Source organism: Stegostoma tigrinum, chromosome 6, assembly GCF_030684315.1.
Source record: "Stegostoma tigrinum isolate sSteTig4 chromosome 6, sSteTig4.hap1, whole genome shotgun sequence".
Lineage (NCBI taxonomy): Eukaryota > Metazoa > Chordata > Chondrichthyes > Orectolobiformes > Stegostomatidae > Stegostoma > Stegostoma tigrinum.
Genome location: NC_081359.1, coordinates 96,554,773 through 96,578,872, shown reverse-complemented (window position 1 = coordinate 96,578,872; position 24,100 = coordinate 96,554,773). Strand labels below are relative to the sequence as shown.

General features: G+C 39.8%; 1 protein-coding gene across 1 annotated transcript in view; it reads right to left on the bottom strand.

Moving 5' to 3' along the window:
• The window catches only part of LOC125453581 (gamma-aminobutyric acid receptor subunit gamma-3), a 577,393-nt gene that overhangs the window by 2,202 nt on the left and 551,091 nt on the right, over positions 1 to 24,100 (bottom strand). The window contains exons 8-9 of the mRNA XM_059646785.1: positions 22,285 to 22,481; positions 782 to 916 (exon numbers count right to left, since the gene is read on the bottom strand). Of these exons, the coding sequence (XP_059502768.1) occupies positions 782 to 916; positions 22,285 to 22,481 (332 nt within the window). The remainder of the gene's footprint in view (positions 1 to 781; positions 917 to 22,284; positions 22,482 to 24,100) is intronic.

The window sequence follows — 24,100 nt, the reverse complement described above, 5'->3', positions numbered from 1 at the left end:
CTCCATTGATAAAAGAGCATCAGATCACTGAATAGTATTCATTTATTTTAAAACAAAGGACATTTCCATTTCACAGCAGAGATTGGCTTAATGCTTAGAGAATAATGTCTCTGTGTAGGTCACATGAGTCAGGACTTGTGCTTTGATTTTTTTTTCTTTCATTATCTATTGAATATATCCAAGGCTGAGATGGACAGACTTTGATCGAGAAAGTGACATGAAAGCCACAGTAGCTGTGGTCTTGTTGAATGATAGAACAGGCTTGAAAGGTCTGAATGGTGCCAATTTTCAATGATTTTTCCCTTCCTTATTTAATATTCAAATCTGCTTGGTTGGGCACTGGGAGGTTTTTTTTCTCGAAAATACCTCCACAGCTTCGGCTGTCACAGCCAAAGATAGCATTTCTAGCACATCCCTAATTGCCCTTGAACTGAGCGGCTTGCTTGGCCATTTCAGAGAGCAGTTAAGAGTTAACTGCTTTGCTGTGGATCAGGAATGGGTGGCAAACTTTCTTCCCTAAAAAGCAGTAGTGAACCAAATGGCTACTTACACCAATCACTGCGAGTTTACAATGGTCACCATTACTGAGACTAAGTTGATGTTCCAAATTTATTAATCCATTGAATATAAACCTGTGTTACCAGAGTGTTATGCTGGGCCTCTGGATTAGTAAACCAACATATTGCCATTGGGCCAATATCTTGCTCCATAAGAATAGCGTCCTTGGATGATTACAAGCCCTGTATTTTGAATCAAAGCAGGCATTGTTTTGGATAATTACCTCTTGGGATCCTTTTTGCTGGGTGAAGAACCATTCACGTCTGCGTTCGCCTTTCCAGTCATGTTCATATTGATTCGGGAACCCACGACAGTGAGAATTCGGCTTAACTCTGCAGCTGAGGGTCGCATCTGGGAGCTGGGAATGCAAAAAGGTTTTTCCATGTGCATGTAAATGCACTTCAATAAATATAAGAATTATCAATACAATTACCAAACCTAATCAAACCAAATCTCATATCAAGATGGTGGAGGCAGAGTAGGCAGCTTCTGGGCTCCTCAGCCTGGGGCTCATCCAACTATCCGCTTATGCTTTTTTTTTTCTTTATCTTCCTCTCTCTTTTTTTAAAAAAAATGTAAAGTTTTTTTTATTTAAAAGAAAACAACCCTACCTTGGAGTGGCTTGGGACCAAAACAGAGGTTGAGGGATGCAGTGGATGGGAGTGGGCTGGAGTTCCGCAGCAGAATAACTAAGGGCCAGAGTGGATTGAGCTGGAGGCCTAGAGTGGAACAGAGTATGTTGGATGCCTAAAGAAGAATGGGCTCAAGGCATGGAATGGAGTGGGGAAGGCTGTTCGATTGGGGACTGGTGAGAACAGTCAGCAGCTCGCAAGCCTGGTCAGGCCACGTGCGGAAGCCCCCTATGCTGATCTACTGTCTACGTGTAATCTGTTTATCTGACCTTAATGCTTATTCTTTCAACTTTATTTCTTATTTTCTCATACTATGAATCACTAGGATAATGCAACTTTTGTATTCTTTATTTCTCTATTCTGTTTCCAAGATTTGTTTTGCACTTAGGATGGTGCTGTGAGAGGCAACATTGTAAACTTTTCACTGTCCTCCTGTGCTTCTATACTTTAATACATGTGACAATAAAACTGATTCTAATTCTAATAGCAGCACTGTATTGATTAAGCATATTGCCCTTTACCAGCAATATTCCTCAGAGTAATGTAGTGGAAAGTCTTTGCTGTTGCATATGAATTGGGCGAGAGTGATCTCTGTCCAGTTTATTCTGGCCATTACCCAATATCACATGAACTTACAATTGTATAGCTTCCCATAACATTTTGCTAGTGGAGTGAAGGGGCTCATGGCTCAATACAGAATTTTTATCAAATATTTTAGACACAGCATCAACTCCAGATATTTGGATAATTGTTCAAAACCTTAAAGGAAGAGGATGAGGTTAAGAACTAGAGAGGTTGGAGCAGGGAATTCCAAAAACTTGGCTGGCAACATTTGGGGCAAAGAAAATTAGGATGTGTTAGAGACCAAAATTGAAGCATGTCGAGATTTCAGTGGGTTGTAGGGGTACAAGAAGTTTTGGAGATAGGGAATAGTGAGGCCAGATAAGGATCTATACATAAAACTTGCAATAATTCACAGTAAGAGTGAAATTTAAAAAATCTTTGCCTGCGGAGATTTGAATGATAAAAAGATAAGAGTGGGGCTTGGCTGGGAAGGTGGTGTGGTCTGGTGGAGGTTGCTTAATCCACATTGGTTCTACAAGAGGGTATTTTTCAGAAACTCTGTTAATGAAGAGGTCCAAAGTCCCAATGTGGCCAATTCTATGTTCACCTCTTCTGAATGATGTTACATCTCATAGGCTATTGCAGTCAGCCTAAAGTAGGCCAAATGGAGCTCTCTCTGTTAATTAGACTTGTGCTTGCCTCTTTACCCTATGTGATGCCTCACAAATTACTGCGACAACGAGGTGAAACCAACATAATCATCGCTGCATGGTGCCTGAGATCTGAATGAGATATACCTTACTGAATCAGATTGAAGGATTATAAAATGAAGACAGCAAGATTGGTTTAGGCAGGCTTAAGTTAGAATACGTGACTGCAATGTTAAACCAGATAAAGGAAGAAATAGAATAAAAGATTGCACTGGGAGAGAGATTAAAAAAAAGGTAGGGTGACTTTTTAAAAAAAATTCCATAATAAACATCAGAACCTAAATCAGTAAGACTGCACACTCGTAACTGCTAATGACCACTAAATAGCTAATGGTAGGTTGACAAGCAGCGATTAGAACTTATCGCACGGTTATAAGGGCATTCAGACTGAAATGAACAGGCATATCTTCCTGTGGCAACTTACTATGTTTCTATCCTGAAAGTGCATTAATGCATTGATGTGATGTATTTGAATTGGGAACTAGAGAGCTAGATGCTGATTTCAAAACACTACAATAGAAGAATGTCCAACAGCAGCCTTTTTAATTTCATGGAATTGCTCTTGCCCAGACGTTGCACATAATAACAGCGAGCTAAATGAGTGTTACTTTTACTTACTGTTGTGGAGGTTGAACTCCCTCTGTTAATTGAAACTGAAACACCCAGAGAGGCTCACCCTGCTCTATCATGTGTTAAAAGAAGCATGAAAAGTGGTATAACCTGCTTCTCACCCTCAAGCTGTTATGATGATGTGGTTAAATGAAATTAACTCCTGACAGTCACTCTATAATCAACAAATAACAGTTTATTTATCTAACTTGAATAGAGAACAAATTACCAGAACTACTAACAAACCGAACAGTTCCCCCTCAACTATTAACTATTCTCAAATAAAGACAAAATTGTAATGGTATGCTGCTCCAATAAACATAAGTCCCACTTATAAAAAGCAAATTAGTAAACAAAAGCGCTTTAAAATTTAGTCTCTCGAAATTACAGCCAGGGTATGTCTTCTGAAATGTTCTGCTTCTTCTCCACTGTTCTTTAGTAAGGAGCACCTTTTTTTAATTCCGTGTCAGGAATATTAGCTAAGAGTGCCGCTGTACCTTTCGTCACATGATGGTTTTCTGAGAACATAGAGAATTCTGTGAAAGCCAGTGATTTTCTCTTTAGGGCTGCTGTTTGTTAACTCTAACAGATGGCAGTTGCTTTCACATCAATTTTCAAAACCCTTTTCTTTTATACCCTTGATGACCTATCAATTTCTTACAAAAAGATTGATCCTGGATTGTCAAAACCAACAGATTTAAATTTAATTGGTTTTTAGTCTCTAAATGACTGGTTTAAATTAATCGGGTGATACAAACCGGTTGCCTTAAATAACAAAACAAGATGACTGCCTGGGTTGCTAACCACACAGCTTTTTGATACAAGTGTTACCATTTCAGGAACTCTTTGTACCTACTAATGCTCGCAGACATTTTTAAAAATCTCCAAGCCCAGAAAAAACACATTATCTTTTAAAATAACTATGCACTCTTCACTTCCCCTGCTCATTTTACAAACAAATTCTAATGTCCTGCCTTCCAATCCACAAGCACTCTATGCAACTTTGCAACACACCTCCTTGGGAAAATTGAACTATCGTAGAAAGATGGCTTCATTGCTTTTATTTTCTGAATCTTAATGCCATTATTGCTTCATCTATATCTCACTACTCTAGAGTTATGCATCTCATACTAAGGGTACTTATATACAACATTGAACATTACTGTTTCTATCTTATACACATTTTCCTTTTAAAATTGAGATAATGCATCCACAATAACATTTTCACGATGTGGAACACATATAATCTGTAAATTAAATGCTTGTAAAGTAAGACTCCCAAAGAAATAGTGTAGTGTTCTCATCTTTAAAGCTTTCCCAAAATGCCGAAGGATTGAGATTAGTGTGCACATCCATCTCTGATACATTGCTTGCATCATAAACACTAAAATGTTTTTAAGGCCAGTGCTAAACTCAATAATTCATAGGAGTTGGATATTTTCGGTGGATATTGAGTTTGTTTGAAAAACACAGCTCCAACCACTACATTGCTTGTGTTAATGGCAACTTTAAAGAATTCAAGAAATTTGGTGGCTAAAATTGTTGCGGTGATAAACACTGCTTTTAAATTCTTGAATGCCTCTGGCATTAGTCTGTCCGCTGGAATTTCGTATTCTTCTTTAACAAATCCATCAACAGTTCCATTGTGTTACTAAAGTTTGGTCTGAATTTCTGGTAGAATCTGCTCGATCCCAACAATTGTAGCACCTCCTTCTTCAAGGATGGGCTTGGAAACTCCTCGATGGCCTTCGTCTTCGCGTTTTTCAGTGTTATCTGTCCATGTCCGATGTTGTGTCCTAAGAATGTCATTTCCGCCTTCACAAATTCTGTTTTTGCCAAATTTATGACCAACCTTGCCTTCCATAGTTTCTCAAGGAGCTCTGCCAAATGCACAATGTGATCTGTCTGCGAGGTGCTTAAATATCATTAAATCACCTATATGGACTGGACAATTAGTCAATCCCAACACGGCCTGCTGTGTTCATCCAACTTCACACAATGTTATCTCAGATTGTCCAGCATCGGCAGTTCCTACTATCTCTGTGACAACTCTGTTCATAAACGTGGCTGGTGCATTCTTTATTCCAAAGGGCATTACTCAAAATTGATACAGCCCATTTGGGGCTACAAACACAGAAACATCTTTCGCTCTCTCTCTGACAAAAGGTACTTGCCATAACTATGAAGTAAGTCCAACTTTGTGATGTAAGTGGCTTGTCCAACATTTTCCATACAGTCCTCCAGCTGTGGAATTGGGTACGAGTCTGATTTAGTTATGGCGTTGACATTCCAATAATCTATGCAGAATTGTTGGGTACTGTCAGGATTGTGAACCAACACAATTGGCGAACTCCACGTGCTTTGACTCAGCTTGACAATGTCTTCTTGGAGCATCACTTCCACTTCCTTCTGTACCTGTGCTGCTTTAAGAGGTTTACGTTTGTATCTTAGCCTGAGTTTTCCTCATTGCTAAATAACCTTCTACAGGTAATTCATGTGCTACCCATAATACTTCCTGTCTGTATGTTACTGGCAACACAATCTGGTGAACCTCCGCCCATTTCTCCTCTGCACTAACCTGCCAAGGTCTCCACTTTTGCCTTAAGGTTCTATTCTTAATGTAATAACATTCTGAAACACATTCTGATTCTCTTTCCGAGTAGGCTTGATGTTATAAATCTTTTATCGTCTCATCTTTTTGTTGTAACTCCATCAATCTTTTAGAGCTAAACACCTCTGCCTGATCCTCTACCTGCTTAGGCTCTCCCTTAACCATCTCATCAAACAGGGTGTCACCTCAACTCCCTTGTCTTTCTGTTTGATTTTCCCATCTTGTTTAACTTATGACTGTGAGATTTTGTCATCACACCGTCCAGAATAATTCCAGGGTATTTTTCTTTAAACTCCTTAGTTCCTGGTTTTCTTTTGACTTCTCTAATACAAGGGGCATCACTCCCACCTTTGATCCGGCTCAGTCATTTCCAAGAACAAGCTGTATTCCTGGAATGGACACTTTTTCAATCACTCCCACTGTCACTTCCCCAGTCTTGATTGGCCTTTCCAGTCAGATCTTACGCTAAATATCTCTCCATCTGTCCCACAGATTATCACTCTCGTGGGTAACATTTCAGAATGAGTGCAAATATTTTCATCTTTTATGATTAGAGACTGACCAGCTCCTGTATCTTTCAATATTTTAACTTCTTTACCTTCTCTCCCTGTTCTTCCTGAATAAACCTTACCCTCAGAGGTGAAGCTTTTGTAGAAATCAGGCATTATCTTACTATCCAGCCCATGACTAGGGCTGCACTCTACTGCAGCTCCTTGTCTTCTTTTGAAATTTCCTTCACTACCTCAACTAATCCCACCGGTTTAGCCTCTCTTACCACAACCTTTTCCCCACTGCCTCTCTTAATCCAATAACACTGTGACTTTGTGTGACTCACCTTGTTGCAGTGAAAACACCTGAGATCTTTTGCCTCGTTTTCACCCTCTTGGATTTCTTTTTTCATATGTGGTAAACTGTTTCCAGTGTTATCTACTTCTTGTTTCCATTCCCCCCTTCCCAATTTCTATCTCTCATGGAATGAAGTTGCTGTTGAGAGCTAGGTTTCAATTTATGCACTAATATGTATTCATCCACTATCTCTGCTTTAACTTTCACTTGAACATGAAAAACAGAAAGAGAGAGAGTTTGAACTTCGGAAGTTGCAATTGAGACAGGAAAACCAATTTAAAAGAAGAGAAGTGAAGATAGAAGATAAGCTTAGTGAGGAGGAGACTGATGATGAGCAACTTCCGAAGTTCAAACTCTCTCTCTTTCTGTTTTTCATGTTCAAGTGAAAGTTAAAGCAGAGATAGTGGATGAATACATATTAGTTCTCACTGCTTTAACTTTCTGTCCCTCACTGTGAGTTCTTATCATTTCTGGAAGTGAGTTTTTGAACTTCTCCAGCAGAATAATCTCATTAAAATCCTCACATATAACACAGTGTGGAGCTGTAGGAACAAAGCAGGCTAGGCAGCATCAGAGGAGCAGGAAAGCTGACGTTTTGGGTCGGGACCCTTCTAAATGTCAGCTTCCCTGCTCCTCTGATGCTGCCTGGCCTGCTGTGTTCCTCCAGCTCCACACTGTGTTATCTCTGACTTCAACATCAACAGTTCTTACTATCTTTCTTTAAGACAGTCATACGTCTTTTCTATCTTTAATGCTCTCACACATCTATTGAAATTGCTTTGTTTAATTCTTTCAAATTCGATATAAGTCTGACTTGGTTCCTTACTTATACTTCTGAAGCATTGTCTGTGCGCTTCTGGTACCAAGTCGTAGGCACTTAAAATAGCCTGTTTTACTTCTTCATATTCTCTTGACACCTCATCTGACAGCACTGCAAACACCTCACTAGCCCAACCTACCAACTTGGTCTGAATTAACATTAACCACACAGTCTCTGGCCAGTTCATCTGGTTAGTCAATTTCTCAAAGGAAATGAAAACGGCTTCTACATCTTTTTCATTGAATTTTGGTAATGTGTGAGATATTTGTATATATCTCTACCAGGCCTTTGGCGACAATGGGTTTGCTCATCATCAGTCTCCTCCTCACTAAGCTTATCTTCTATCTTCACTTCTCTTCTTTTAAATTGGTTTTCCTGTCTCAATTGCAACTTCCGAAGTTCAAACTCTCTCTCTTTCTGTTTTTCATGTTCAAACCATTTCATCTTTTCCAATGCAAACACCCTTTCCTTTTCTTTATCTTCTTATTCCAATAATCTAATCTGCAATTTAATTTTTTCTAACTGCACTTAACTGTTTCTTTGGTATATCTAAATGCTTGACCAACTAAGTTACACTTTCAGCTTTCCTTTTATCCAGCCAGTTTGCTAAGTCTAAACGTATATGCTTCTTCTAACTTTCTAAACCTTCTTGGCAAATATGGGAAGCATCCTCACATCCCAGAACCTCTATAACAATGTTAAGAGCTATTTCCACCACTTTTGATTAAATCAACCACACGTCACTGAAATTGAACAAACTTTTCCACTTCTTGCCTCAGTTTTATTTAAAGATCTAGGACATTAGGCCCCAAATCTGTTTAAATCCGCTCGGACCTTTTATACCAATAATCTGTTCAAATCTGTCCAAATCCGGCCAGATCCTGGATTCGAGCCCCTAATCTGTTATTAAAGCAAAGGTTGAACTCCCTCTGATAACTAAAACTGAAACACCCAGAGAGATTAGCCCACCTGATAATGTGTTAAAAGAAGTTTAGAACTGAGTTCTTCACCCAGAGAGTGGTGGATATATGGAATGCTCTGCCCCAGAAGGCAGGGGAGGCCAACTCTCTGGATACTTTCAAGAAAGAGATGGATAAAGCTCTTAAAGATGGTGGAATCAAGGGTTATGGGGATATGGCAAGAACAGGATACTGATTGTGGGTGATCAGCCATGATCATAATGAATGGTTGTGCTGGCTTGAAGGGCCGAATGGCCCATCCAGCACCTATTGTCTATTGTCTAAGTGGTATAACCTGGCTCTCACCCTCATGCTGTTATAAAGGGGAAGTGAAATGAAATGAACTCCTCATTGTCACTCTGTAATCAACAAGGAGCTATTTATCTAACTCTAACAGTAAACAAATTAGCAGAATAACTAACAAACTGAACAATTCCCCATCAAATATTATCTATTCCCAAATATAAAACAAAATTCTAATAGAATACTGTTCCAGGAAACACAAGTCCCACAAACACAAACCAAATAAAAAAAACATAAAACTTCTTCTCTTGAAATTAGAGCCAGGATACATATTCTGTAATGTTCTGTTACTTCTTCACTGATCCTCAGTCAGGAGCACCTTTCTCTGTCAAATTCTTGTGTAAAGAATATTAGCTAAGAGTGCTGCTGTACCTTTAGATGATGGTTTCCTGAGAACGTAGAGAATTCTGTGAGAGCCAGTGATTTTCTCTGTAGGGCTGCTGGTTGTTAACTCTAACAGATGGCAGTTGCTCTCACATCAATTTTCAGATACCCTCTTCTTTTATAACTTTGGTGACTTCTTAATTTCTTACAAAAGGATTAGTCCTAGGTTGACAAAACCATCAGATTTTAAATTGCTGTTTTTTGCTTCCAAGTGCCTGGTTTAAATTAATTGGCTGAGTCAAATGAGTTGCCTTAATAACAAAACAAGACTAATGCCTGGGTTGCCAACCATACAGCTTTTTGATACAAATGTTTCAATTTCAGGAACTCTCAGGAACTGCTGCTCACAGGCATTTTTGTTTTAATCTCCAAGTGTAGAAAAAGTGCATCGTCTTTTAAAGGGACCACACACTCTTCCACCCAATTATTTTTACAAACAAATTCTAATGCACTGCCTTCCAATCCACAAGTACTGTAATTAAATTTGCAATACTTACAGAGCACATTCTTTTCTATTTGTTTTGCGATGCTTCAATTTGGTTACAAGCTCATGTTGGAAAGTCCAGTAGAATACATGTGCTACATTAAAGGATTTCTTGTAGCTACTCCAAATATGCTTTGTAAGATGACTGGACTATAACTCTGAGGTAAATATTTGTCTTGTTTCCAACACAGTGTTGAAAATAAAGTAGATGCTACAAATGAAACTAAAATAATCAGAAGAGGGTCCAGTCAATTCCAGCTCTGTTACTCACTGAATACAATGCTGTCACTCGAAGCTCCAACAGTGTACTTTTCATCATTACTATTTTTATTATGTTGATTTCAAACTGGGTCCAGGCTCCAAATATTTCAAAGTAAATTGTCTGCAGATGGACCATTGTGTTACAAATTCTTTCTGATTGTTTTTCCAACACCCAGAACTGGATGAATAGAAGTTCCCATCAACTAAATATCGAGAAAGTAAAAGCATTCTGTTCAAGTATAACTTTCATTCCATTGCACCAAAACAATGGCTCATAATCATCCAAATTTTGTTCTCTATCATAGTCACCTCCACGAACATAATCCCTAAAACTTAACTTTTTGACTAAGGCTTTGGTGATCTGCTTTTAATATCTGCTTTTAATTTTAGTGCCAAATTTTACTTTGCAATATTCTTGTGATTATACTTGAGAGGTATAGCTAATATTGGGGGATCTATAACCTACTCTGACCAGCATTTTCTGGTTCTTGCTACTCCGAATCTCATCCTAAAATGATACTTTATGATCCTTCCTTACTATTGCCCTTTGTCTTCTTTTACCATCAAGGCTACACCTCCTCCTTTGTCATTCTGCACTCCTAAGATGCTGCTTGGCCTGCTGTGTTCATCCAGCTTCACACTTTGTTATCTTGGATTCTCCAGCATCTGCATTTCCCATTATCTATGTATCACGGAATATTTATTTCCTAACTTCGATCACCAGATAAACATCTGTCTTCATTGACAATGACAATTAAACTGCTTTCCTTTATTTCTGCCATTAGCTTATCTATCGTCCCATCTGTTAGTTTAAATCCCTGTCCATTGACTTCATTATATAATTCATCAGGGCAATGATTCCAGACAAGTTTAAGTGAAGTATTGAATCAACATACCTTCACCACTCTTTGAATCAAGTGTTTAGTTTTTTAATTAGGTTTCACCAATGTGAATTGGCACGTGACTCATGGACTAATCCATGGATGATTACTTTTAATGTTTAAATTGGACCCTAACTACTCAAGTTGTCTCAGCAGGGCAGCATTCTTAGTTTTAAGGCCATTAGACCATAGGAACAGGAGTAGGCCATCCTGACCCTCAGTCCTTCTCTGGCATTCAGTAAGATCATGGCCAACAGTCCTCATATCCACTTTCCTACTCTTTCCTAATAACCTTACTGATCAAGAACTTATCTATCTCAGCCTTAAATGTACATACAGTCTGACTCCACAGCTCTGTATGCAAGAAATTTCGAAGACTCTCAACCCTCTAAGCAATAATATTCCTTATCATCCCAGTCTTAAACTGGCACCCTTTTTCTCTGTGATGGTTCCCTCAGGTCCTAAACTTTCGCATGAGGGGAAGTGTCATTTCAGCATTTACCATGTCAAGACCCTTAAATAACTGTGTTTGTCTCCATGAGATCACCTCTCATTTTACTATGAGTAGAAGTAGAAATTGAATTCCAATGAGTCCCAACCTGCTTAACCTTTGCTCATAAGACAATCCCTCCACATCAGGGATGAATCTTAAGGTCCTTCTCTGAACTGCCTCCCATGAAATAATATCTTTCCTTAAATAAAGGGACCAAAACTGATCATAGTACTCCAGATGTAGTCTCACCTGCAGCTTGTACAGTTGCATTAAGACTGCCCTACTCTTGTACTCCAACCCCCTTGAAATTAGGGCCAGCATTACACTACTTTATTGTTTGCTTCATGTGGACCCAAGGACTGGATCCTCCCACACCAAGTTCATTTCCAGCCACCAGGAGAAGTCTCTGGTACTGGGCAGGCTGCACAGCTTTTGCAATTCCCAATCACATTTACAGAGAACTGTATCTATCTAGCTGACCCAGCATTCCTTCTCACTCCCTACACTTGAAAAGCATGTATCACCATGACACCTTGGATGATTTGCTTATCCACTCCTCAGCCCTTTCTGACTTTGCGCCTATTCTCAATCGCAATCAGGCCTTCACTGTGTTTCCCTTACTCTGACCTGAATGCATTTCAAATATCTCTCAGTCCATGCCAGGATTGTCAGGAAGTGAAAATGTATCAATCCAAGAAAGACCTGAGTAGACCCTAGACGTAATGAGACTGCACTTTTATCCATGGATAACAAATTTAATGCAGCACTGCACTGCTGTGCCAGGAGGGTGCCAGGAATGTCTGACAGTTTGGTACAGATTTGGTACAGATACAGCACAGAAGAAAGTGCCAATCACCACCGATGGTATAAAAAAACTAAAGGACTGTGGATGCTTTAAATCAGGAACAAAAACAAAGTTGCTGGGGAAGCTCAGCAGGTCTGGCAGCATCTGAGAAGGATAAAACAGAGTTAATGTTTTGGGTCCAGTGACCTGTACTCAGAATGGAGGAAGCCCTTCCTCAGAACTGTTCTGAGGAAGGGTCACTGGACCCGAAACGTTAACTCTGTTTTCTCCTTCACAAATGCTGCCAGACCTGCTGACAATCAACAGTATATTCCCACAAGAACAGAAGCACCCAAGTGAATGCACACTTTAACAAGTGTGGTGGAGTTTGTTTTGTGAACAGTGTCATCACCATGTCAAAGATACAAAACTGTGCTGGAGGAAGTTCATTGTGAACTTAGTACACAAGTGTCACCCTGTCATGGTCAGCACTCATAGCTTTCCAGCTCTTTCATTATGATTCATGCACACTCATGCTTCAGCAAAGCATGACGTCAACATTCAAGCTCACTGACTAATGTAACAGCTGATTTGTAGATTGGGTACTAGTCTGAAATTGTAAATATCTGCTCTCTATTGACTATATTACATGAGTACTTCTCTGGTTGCATTGACAGAATTAAAGGTGACAGGCTTAAATGGAAGAAATATTCATGCATCACTTCCTTTTGCCTCTTGTGGAAGAAGCCAAATGAGTCATTAAGGGGGTCAATCACCCTTTGCTGCTGGCAAACAATCATTCCTACTGTTCTGTAATCCCAGATAGGCAGAAACTTGATGTGGCATTAGCTGGGCAGGAATTCATTGCCATTTCCAAGGTTCCCCTGATTTCTGCTGTCAGACCAGGCACCATAGGACATTTGAAAGTTCAGCGCAATATCTTCCTGCTGTTGTCTCCCGTAACCTTCTAATTCCTTTCCACCTATATTCCCATCATTGTGCAGTGAAAGCTCTGTTTGAAAGTATTCTGTGAAAAGGCATTCCAACATTACCTCTCTGTACCACTGTAAATATGAAGGGATATCCTCAGCCACATCACCAGTGGTCCACGAGGGCAGTGTAGTAATTGGAATGAGATCAGCCAGGTGGAGCTCATAGAATATGAGTTCCCTGTATCGGGCTAATAATCTGGTCAGGGATTATCAGGGAGCCCAAGATGACGGATATAAACAGGAATGTCAGAGGTTCTGCTCAGTCTGAGGGCTGGCTCTCAGCTAGCTGGGTCACTGTCATGTACTACGCATATGTAAATAAATAAAGGGTGACTTGATGACTGGATACCAGTCGTCATTGTGTTATTTCAGGCAGGAACATTGCACTAAGCAGTTCTCTTGCCAGTATTTTCAGTATCATCGTAACTAGTCAGAGTTCACTTAATGAACCTGAAGAGATTGTGAAAAAAAATCTTTTGAATATATCTCTCCATGCCTTGATGTCAGCAATTTGTATTTTGTGTCAATATTTGTGTGTTTGAGATGCACTGTGCCTGAACCAGGGATTCTGCAGGATTCTGCAAATGTCTGTGCTTTGTGGAGGCCTTTCCACAAGGCACTAATATTATAACAGCCTTTGTAAAGGTTGTGTGAGACATATTCGATGATCTCCCTGCCATATTTGCCCCTTTGTACTTGGGGCCATTGATAAGATTACCAGGCACTGCTGGGAACTTTGGGTCAATGAGAGTTATGGTCAAATGCCATTGAATTTCCTCGAAGGACTAAACTATCAGGCTCTGACATTATGCAGTTGTCAATATGAATACGGAACAAGTTTAACCATTTAATAAATACCATAACATGAAGTTTTGACCCAGACATTCTATTTTGGGAATTACTGCAACTTTGGTCTATGTTTATGTCAAATAAGGGATGGTAAAGCTTTCGATTATTCTAGTACTTTTAATGTGAAGTCTATGCTGGAAGCTATTTATGGTTGTTCTGAAGAACAAAGGGATTTGCTAAGAGAAATAAGCATCTCAAACATTTTTCTAAATGTTTTCATGGTGAATTGATTCAGGCCCTGAAGTTAGTGACTGGGGTTATCCAGTCATAATATTCAGAATCTAATTTCTATGCAAATAGTTACTAATTATTTTGCCTTGCAGTACTGAGGGCCTGGCACGGAGGAACGTTTAAAAGCTACTGCTGTACAGGGGAATGGTGATGAATGTGCAGCCATTTGCAAACAAGGCAACTCATCTCTGATCTGGATACCAAGCTGATTGAGTCAGTTTATGTTCAATACTTATGTTTGCAACTGGTATTCAGATTCCTCTGCTGGCAATGTTGGTTGGAGGACTTTATAAAATCCAAGGAGTGACCGATGGCTTGTAACATGACCCACTCTCCTCGTCTGAAATTTTACAAGGGACAAGTTCAGGGGGTGGGTGGTCCATCAAACCTTGGAGATTTTGAGGCTCTTACTTGGACAATTAGTGGCCACTTAAGGGCCTTGTTCTACGCAGGCCACTATTTTACCCAGGGCTGGGGGAGGCCAGAGCCAAGCAAGTAACCTGGCAGCCCCAATTTGGGGGGCTCGTGTCCCCATGGTGAGGGGGAAATCCTTTGTGGTTCCCTTGTGTCCAGTGGAGACATCCTCTCAAGAGCACACCTCCTTCTTTACCACCCCGACCCTGCCCTTTTCAAAGTGGGCATTCCACTTCACTCCCCTTCGCCATGGCCTGTTTACTCGACCTGGGCTTGCCTCTTCGTTGGGACCAGCTGCAGTTGCAGCAATGGGCACTGCTCCTGTCGGAAACTAGCTGGCGGTATTCCAAGACAGGACCTCATCCTGAGATAGAGGCAGAAGTCTTGCCTCTAAGTAATGAATGCTGATTTTGCAGGGTTATTTCACGTATGGGCTGTCAGCGGGCTCACTGCCAACATCCAGCCAGAGAGTCAGAGCCTATGATGACCTGTCAAATCCAGACACTAGTGGCAAATGAAGGAAGTTGCACTTTTTTGTCACCTTATAACATCACTGACTCTCAGTGTTTGGAAAATCATGAGGGACATAGAGAAGATGAAAAGCAAAGGCTTTTTTTCCCTACAGAGGGGGAGTTCAAAACTAGCGGGCATATTTTTAAGGTGAATGAAGAAAGATTTAAAAACGACCTGAGGAGCAATATCTTCACACAGAGGTTTGGTCACATGTGGAATAAACTGCCAGAGGATGTGGTAGATGCTGATACAGTTACAAGATTTAAAAGATATTTGGAGAGCTACATGAATGGGGAAGGTTTGGAGGGATATAGGTCAAACGCAGGCAAGTGGGACTCATTTATTTTAGGGAACCTGGTCAGCATCGAAGAGTTCGACTTAAGGATCTGTTACTGTACTATGAAAGTGGAGTAGATGTGATAATGTATGCATATGCAGGTGCTAGACCACTTGTAAAGAGGAGTCCATGAACAGGAAGGGGGATAAATGACCTGTAACTTTTTTTTATCATTCATTCATGAGATGAGGGTGTCACTGGCTAGGCCAGCATTTATTGCCCATCCCTAAATACCCAGAGGGCAGTTAAGAGTCAACCACATTGTTGTGGGTCTGGGGTCACATGTAGGCCAGGCCAGGTAAGGCAGTTTCCTTCCCTCAAGGACACTCATGAACCAGTTGGGTTTTTCCATCAATTGACAATGGATTTGTGGTCATCATTAGACTCTTAATTCCAGATATTTATTGGATACAAATTCTACCATCTGCCTTGGCAGGATTCGAACCCATGTCCCCAGAACAATATCTGGGTCTCTGGATTTACAGTCCAGCGATAATACCACTAGGGCATCGCCACCCCCTTAATCTGTTTTTCAGATTATAACTGAAATGCACGTATTGGGTAGGGGAGTGGGGAGATGGGAGTATTTGCCTATCAGAGATGGGTGGTTTGAGAACCTGAAAGGAACTCTTCGGGGATATGGGGGAGGGGGGATGGAGTCGAGAAGGCTCTGGGACCCAAGGATATGGGTAGGGTGAGATTGTGAGATGTGTAGAGGGAAAGTGAGGCTGCAGGACAGATGATGGTGAGAGGAAGTCTGGAGGAGATGTGAAGGGATGGAGAGGTTGCAATAAAGTTCTGGGGGAGGTGGGGGCTGCAAAAGGTTTCAGGGAAGGGGGATGCCATAAAAGAAGTGTGGGTTAGAGAGAGAAAGAAAGAAAGAAAGAAAGAAAGAAAGAAAGAAAGAAAGAGACTGGAAATGGGGTGATGGGAAGGTGGGAGGGAGAAGGAGGGTGCAAAGGTGCTGAACAAGAGAGGGAGGCTGCAATGGGATAGGAAATGAAGAAAGCTACAAAAAGAACAGAAAGAGACTGCAAAGTTTAAAAGCTATCAACAGTTTAACCAATTGGAAGCCCCAGGAAAACCTGAAATCACTGTGGTTTTGAATGCAGAAGCTTTAGATTTAATGTTGTATAAATTCAGGAAGAATATGGAGAAGAAATGTAGTGGATGTTATTATAATAAATAATGTGTCAATTGTTGAATTTTAACCTGAGATTGAGATATGAGAAATGATAAAAAGAATGGTAATTGCCTGGTTAAAATAATCTAGTCTTGGATACATGCAATTGAAATGCAATAGTTCTGACCTCGCCAGTCAATGCAAAAGATATTCTTAGGGTGAGGGATTTTTCTGCGTAGACGTGCATGCCATTTCCTTCAGAAAAACTTTTATTGCTAAATTATACCTGTTGCCAAGTGTCACTCCGTTATCATTAAACAATGGCAGCAGTGTCTCCCATCTACAAGACGCGATATAACAATTGACCAATTCCCCTTTACAGCAGCTTTCACAGGTGTGGTTTCTATCGACTGGAAAGACAAGCAGATGCATGGGAACACTCTCCAATTTTTACACTATCCTGAGCTTGAATGATATTGCTGCTCCTTCACTGTCAAAACTGGAACTCCCTTCCTAATATTACTGTGGGTTCACCAAGACCCCAAAGGCTGAATTGGTTATGAAGGCAACTCACTACTACCTTCTTAAAGGCAATAAGTTTTTTTTCTTCAATTCATTCATAGGATGAGAGCATCAATTGGTAGGCCAGCATTTATTGTTCACCCCTAATGGCCCAGAGGGCAGTGAGGAGTCTGGAGCCACAAGGCCATCACCTCCCTATTGGGTTTAGTGATAGAAAATAAATATTGTTCTGGCCAGTGCTGCTCATATCCAACAAACAAATAAGAAAACACTGATTGAGCATTTCAGTGAACAAAATGTAGGTGTTGTAAGCATAGTTTGAAGAGATATGGAATTGGAAGTGAAATGCTGAAGCTTCTCTATAATATTTAGAATTGTGGTTACCGTGCTTTCTGAGGGGAACTTCAGTTGGTCTTTAGTGTTTCCTGCACCCTTTATGCTATGATATTACACTTCTCCCACAGATCACAGGGAAATGCAAATAATTCAAAGGAATGTAATCAGTTTGGGTAAAGGCATAGATTGCAAGTTTGAGATTTTGAATTAGTACATGATGGAATCCATGCGAAAATAGCAAACGCTATAAATCAGTTTGAAGAAAAGAACACTAAATGGCTTTGTGCTGTTATCAGAAAATAAGGAAAGACTTTGCTCCTTTTCTGATGACACAAGTTGCAGGATTTATTTTGCATTTAACCTGACTCTCTTCAAAACAAGTCTAAATCTTTTTATGTAAAAACATTGAAGATTTTATGTCACCGTGCAGACTGAATTTTACTTCAGTTACATGCATTATTTTTTCTTGTGATCAGACAAGCACCTGAGGGAAGCAAAATAAAGTTTTATTGCTTCTTCTGCAGGCATGTGTTACTGCCCGCTCTGTATTGTGGTTGGTTAATACTACTGGTTTGAATTAAATTTGAAACATTGAAGTTGACAAACCTATTTAGTTGTGAAAATCAGACATCGGTTATGGCCTGTCAAATTCTGCTTGCAATAAATTGTTTGGAAGTCTCTAGATCCGGAAATGAAATTGTCACATGAATAATCGGAATTATAAATTTCCGACCAATTTTGACAGTCAATGATTGTTTAATTAAGTTACTAGCTTTCAGAGTTTGACTAACAGGAAAATAAAGAGGAATGCCACTGCTATCCAGCAGTCTTAAAAACCTTCTAAAGATAGCTTTGTGTCTTGACCCATACTTTCTTCTGTGACCACTGTGCCTACCAACCTGCATGGGTTTCTGGTTAAAGAACATCTTGATATTAAAATTCTAATTCTGGAGTCATATCTGGTACATAAGAACATTGTGATTATTGTAGGTCAGTCATCTGAGCTCCAGAATGTCTCTGCATGAATTCTTCAGTATAATGTCCTTGACCAAACCATCTTCATCAGCTTCATTGATGGATTACCTCCATCAAAAGGTCAGAAGTGAGGATGTTTGCCAATGATTACACATTATTCAGCAATATTTATAACCCTGCAGATACTGAAGCAGTCTATGTCCAAATGCAGCAAGCCCTGGACAATAGGCAGACTTGGATTGAAAAGTGGCAAGCAATATTCAAGCCCTACAAACATCAGACAATGACCATCTCCAGCAAGAGCGAAACTAACCATTAACCATTGACATTCAATGGTCTTGCCATCAATGAATCCTCCCTTATCGATATCCTGAGGGTTACCATTGATCAAAACTGAACTGGACTGGCAATGTAGACAAAGTGGCTATAACAGCAGGTCAGAGGCTAGGAATCCTGCTCTGAGTAACTGACATCCAGATTCCCCAAAGATGTCTACCATCTACAAGCCTCAAGTCAGGAGTGTGATGGAATGTTCCCCGTTTGCCTGGAGTGCTTCCAACATCACTGAAGAAGCTTGATATTATCTAGAACAAAGCAACTAACTTGATTGGCACAACACCGACTCTCTCCACTGCTGATACTCAATAGCTGCAGTATGTACTATCCACAAGATACTCAGCAGAAATTCATTTCAGCTTCTCGGCGCCTTCAAAACCTCCAACCACTGTCATATACAAGGTCAAGGGCAGTAGATACTGGGGAACACCACCACCTGCAAGTTCCCCTTCAAGCCACTTTCAATTAACTTTCAACCATCAAACAATAAGTCTTGTATTGCTGAATGTAAACCTATATATTGGGCATTGTCTGTTTCTGAAATTGGAATTGATAGGGTAAAATGATATGAGATGCTGTTACAAAGGCTAAAGAATGGAAAGTTTATCTGAAGTTTTGAAAGGAATGTTTAAAATTATCTTGGGGGTACATCCTGTACAGAATGTGCTTGCTCAAGAAATGTTGCAGTACAGAGGGTAAATGAGTATTTAATTGTACTAACGTGCTTTGGGTGATTATCCAATCTTCCTGGATTTGGGGGTTGTGCTGGAGGAATGGACATTTAGAAATATGTCTATTTATTGTATTTGTGTGATCTGCATCTTTGTAATAGTTCTACTGCTATTACTGAGCAGACGCAAAATGGTTGATACTAAATCTAAACGATAAAACCATGGGCGTATGTGCAGGATAGTGGCACCCTGACTCTGTAGCAAGTCCACTAATCATGTTGCTATTTGAAGAAAAGGGATATGTAGAAGAAACATTTCAGCGGTGCCTGGATGAAACGAAGATAGAAATTAAGTCAAAGAAGAAAAATGTGTTTATTGCATGTGTCAGGTTGTAAACACAACTGAGGACGGAGCTGAATTCAGAAGATTCAGAAGGAGGTGACAATATAAATACTAGAAGCAAAGTAGCATTATGAAAAGAAAGTGGCAGCTCAAAACAAAAGGATATCAGAAAGTTTTTTTATGAGAATATCAATAGGAAATGGATAGTGAAAGGAGTAGTGCGAGGCAAGAGACATGTCTGAGATGTTAAACTTTGTCGGCTGTCTTTACTTAGAATGCGGATACTGCCCATATCATGATGGCAGGAGGAAACTCAGTTGCTAGAAGAGTTTAAAATTGATAAGGAGTTTGTGTTAAACAAACTATCAATACTTTATTTAAAATTCACTTGTGGGACATGGTGTCGCTGAATGGCCAGCATTTATTGTCCACCCTTAGCTGTTGTTTAGATGAGTTAAAGTTGATGAGTCACTGGGACTAGGTGAGATGCATCCAAGGATACTGAAGGAAGTGACAGTGAAAATTGCAGAGGCACTGGCATTTACCTTTCGATCTTCCCTGGATTTGGGGGCAGTGTTGGAGGTTTGGGCATTTACAAATATTGCACCTTTGTTCTAAAAAAGGTTGTAAAGAGAGGCCCAACATTACAGGCGACTCATCTTAAATCTGATGGCAGGGAAACCCTAGAAACACTTACTCAGGATATTGGCTTTAATGGTGATATGGAAAATGTGAACTGATTCAGAAGAGTCAGCATGGGTTTGTTAAAGAAAAATCATGGTTAAATAACAATGAAGATTTTTGAAGAGCGATAGAGACAGTTGATGAGCAAAAGATTGTTGATACAGTAAACTTGTACTCACAAGAAGTCCTTCATACAGAATTGTGCAAAAGACTTATTAGGGAAGTTATATATCATGAATGAAGTGAGGAAAAAGAAATGTCTGATGCATAGGAAACAGAAAATATTGGTTAATGGATTTTTTTGGGGGGCTGGAGGAAAGTTTGTGAAAGAGTTTCCCTGTGTCAGTATTTGGACCCTTGATTTTCCATACATATTTTTAAAATTCATCCACAGGATGAGCAGTATTTATTGCCCATCCCTAATTGCCCAGAGGGCATTTGACAGTCAACCACATTGCTGTGGATTTGGAGTCACATGTTGACCAGATCAGGTAAGGATGGCAGTTTACTTCCCTAAAGGACATAAGTGAACCAGATGAGTTTTACAACAATGGACAGTAGACTCATAGTCAGCATTAGATTCGTAATTCAAGATATTTATTGAATTTAAATTCCACCATCTGCCATGGTGAGATTTGAACTCAGGTTCCCCTGGACATAGTCTGGGTCTCTGAATTAACAGTCCAGAGATAACCATTAGGCTATTCCCTCCTCTATTGGTATACAGAAACAATCTCAAAATTTGCAGATGGCTCAAAACTTGGAAAAATTGTAAACTGAGGAGGACAACATAGAACATTAAAAGAACATTAATACTTTGTTGCAATGGACAGATAGTTGGGAAAAGTGTAGTTTAGTATGCATTAAACGATACCATTTTAAAAGTCCTGCAGGAGCAGGGAGACCTGGATGCACCTCTACATAATATATTGATGGTAGCAGGGTAGATAAACAGAGCTATTAATAAATTAGAGAGTATTCTAGGCTTCATAAGTAAATGCAAAGAGTACATTTGCAGGGAGGTTATGATCAACTGGTATAAAATACCCGTTAGGCCTCAATTGAAATGTTATCTACAGTTCTGGGCACCACACTATAGGAAGGATATACACGTATTGCAGAGATGTTTATCAAAAATGTTACAGAGATAAGATGCTTCAGTTGTTTGGAAACATTGGAAAAGTTGGGAATATTTTAACGAGACAGAAGAAGGCCAAGTGGAGATTTGATGTAAATTTTCAAAATCATGAAATGTGGATGCAGTAGATAGGGGGAATCTTTCTACTTGTTAAAGAATTGAGAACCAGAAGGCACAGTTTTAAGAGTTTTGGGAAATAAGCAAATTCAAGGTTGAAGGTTTTCCTTCACAGTGATGTTTTTTAGGGTCTTGAATACACTGCCTAGAAGTGTGATAGAGGCAGGTTCAATTGAGGCATTGAAGAGTGGGCTTTAAATAATTATTAAATAATGACAATGTGCAGGGTTACAAGGAAAAGGAAACTGATTGTCCTAAATTAAAATGCTGACAGGGTCAATGCTAACATGAAGGGTTGATTGGCCTCCTTCTGCACCACATAGATTCCGTAATTCAATGAAAGAGATGCAAAAATGGGATGCCAAGATGCTTGTGGCTTATCATTATAATCATGAAATTGGTGTCACCATCACATTGATGAATCTGAATCTGTCTCACAACCTAGAATCAGACTGAACAAGTGGACTGGTGGGAGGTTTTGTGAATGGAGGCTCATGATCCATTCAGTTCTTTTGCTAGTGTTTGATTTCTGGTAGAATTACAATAGCCTTCTAAACAAAGAGACTTCAAATTTCACAAGAAAGAGAGAATCAGAAGAATGTTTTTCCCTTATGTAGCTATAATGTGAGGTTAAAAGGGAATCCTCACCCTTTTTACAAAACATCATCATCATCTGGGGAAATCTGCTCATTATGTTTCTCCAATTTATGTAACAGGCTGTAAGCTGCAGAAGAATCTCCCGCGTGCCTCTTTCAGAGGAAACACATTGCTCTGAGAATGGATAAATAACGCCTGGAAAACTTACTGTCTTTTTCTTCCTTGTACAAGTGGGTTTCTTGCAGCATGTGTAATAGTTGAGGGCTGCATATTCCATCAACGCCGCAAAGACAAACAAAAAGCATACAGTGACGAACAAATCCATAGCAGTGACGTAGGAAACCTTTGGTAGTGATTTTCTTGCTATGCTGCTGAGTGTTGTCATGGTTAGCACTGTCGTAATCCCTGTTTTGTAAAGAAAGAAATATCAATGCAAATTAACGTGTGAGAATTATTCCCAAACCATCATACAAATGTCCTGTTATCATTTTATGAATTTATTGAGGACTCAATTAGCTACAGAAGTCTAATGTGAAGTCTTACAGTTAAGACAGAGTCTGTGAAAGACAACACTGGAGCAGAGTTAAACACAGTGGCAAATTGGCCTTGGTGCATGTGTATGGATATAATCCCATCAAACTAACTTCATTTGAGCTATAGAGATAATGGGAACTGCAGATGCTGGAGAATTCCAAGATAATAAAATGTGAGGCTGGATGAACACAGCAGACCAAGCAGCATCTCAGGAGCTGAGATGCTGCTTGGTCTGCTGTGTTCATCCAGCCTCACATTTTATTATCTTCATTTGAGCTATAACTGGGGACTCAAGGACTTCACTTCTGCTCAAGGCTACTTTCCTGTTGTCACAAATAAGAAGTCAAAGTAAGTCACGAGAAACATCATACCGATATAAATATTTAGAAATGAAAAATTGTCCATTTCTGCTGCTGTCAAGCTGTTTCAGTGCCTTACCTGCTCATTGGCAGACTACATGCGCACAATGAGATAGGTTATGGGCAGCCTGCATGCAATTTTCCTGTTTAACGCTAGTTAAAGTCTTAATGGGTGAGCTCACGGGAATGTGTCACTGAAAATTTAACCTTGAATTCTTCAACTGTGTCGGGATTCCATACAATGCATGTACAAACCATTTGGCAGATCTTGCCACATATCTTGAGGCATGTACAATGGCTTGCATTTCTTTATATTCACTGGTTGTGGGCCTTGCCAACTGGGCCAGTGCTTGTTGCCTGTCCCCAGCTGGCCTTGGGAAAGTGGTGGGGAGCTGCCTTCTTAAACCATTGCAGTCCACTTGGTGTTGGTGCACCCATAAGGCCATCAGGGAGACTGTTCTAGGATTTTGACCAAGCAACTGTGAAGGAACAGAAACATATTTCCAAGTCAGGATGATGACTGGCTTGGAGGGGAACTTGCAGGTGTCCCCATGTGTCTACTGTTCCTGTGGCTGTGGTGGTTGTGGGTTTGGAAGGTGTTGTCAATGCAGCTTTTGCAAATTTTGAAAATACAATGAATATTGTTAAGCAAAAACAACTAAAACATTACCAGCAAAATTCCACCAAACGTTAGAAAAATAACAGTAATGATCTATTTTTGAGATTCTTAGTAAATGGAATATTGCTTCCTACCAAAATTGCGTAGGATCTTAAAAAGTATCTAAACAGTTGAACAGGGCCTTGGTTTAACAACATGGATGACAAAGCAGTTACAACCTCAGTATTTCACTCAAGTGTGAGTGCACAACATGAGCTTTTTGCCGGTGCAGTATTCTAATGCACGCTTTTCTAATGCACAGCTTTATTAACTAAACCCAATCAATAAGACTACACAGATGTTATAACCAACTAACTAATTTTCAGTGGTCAAAATAAACTGAGAACTAGTGCACATCGGCCATGTCTTTTTGGGCATTTGCTCTGGGCATTACAGCAATTTTCTTTGAGCATCACCACTAATTACTATGAGCGTTACAGTCTATTACTGTGAGTATTACAGTCTATTACTGT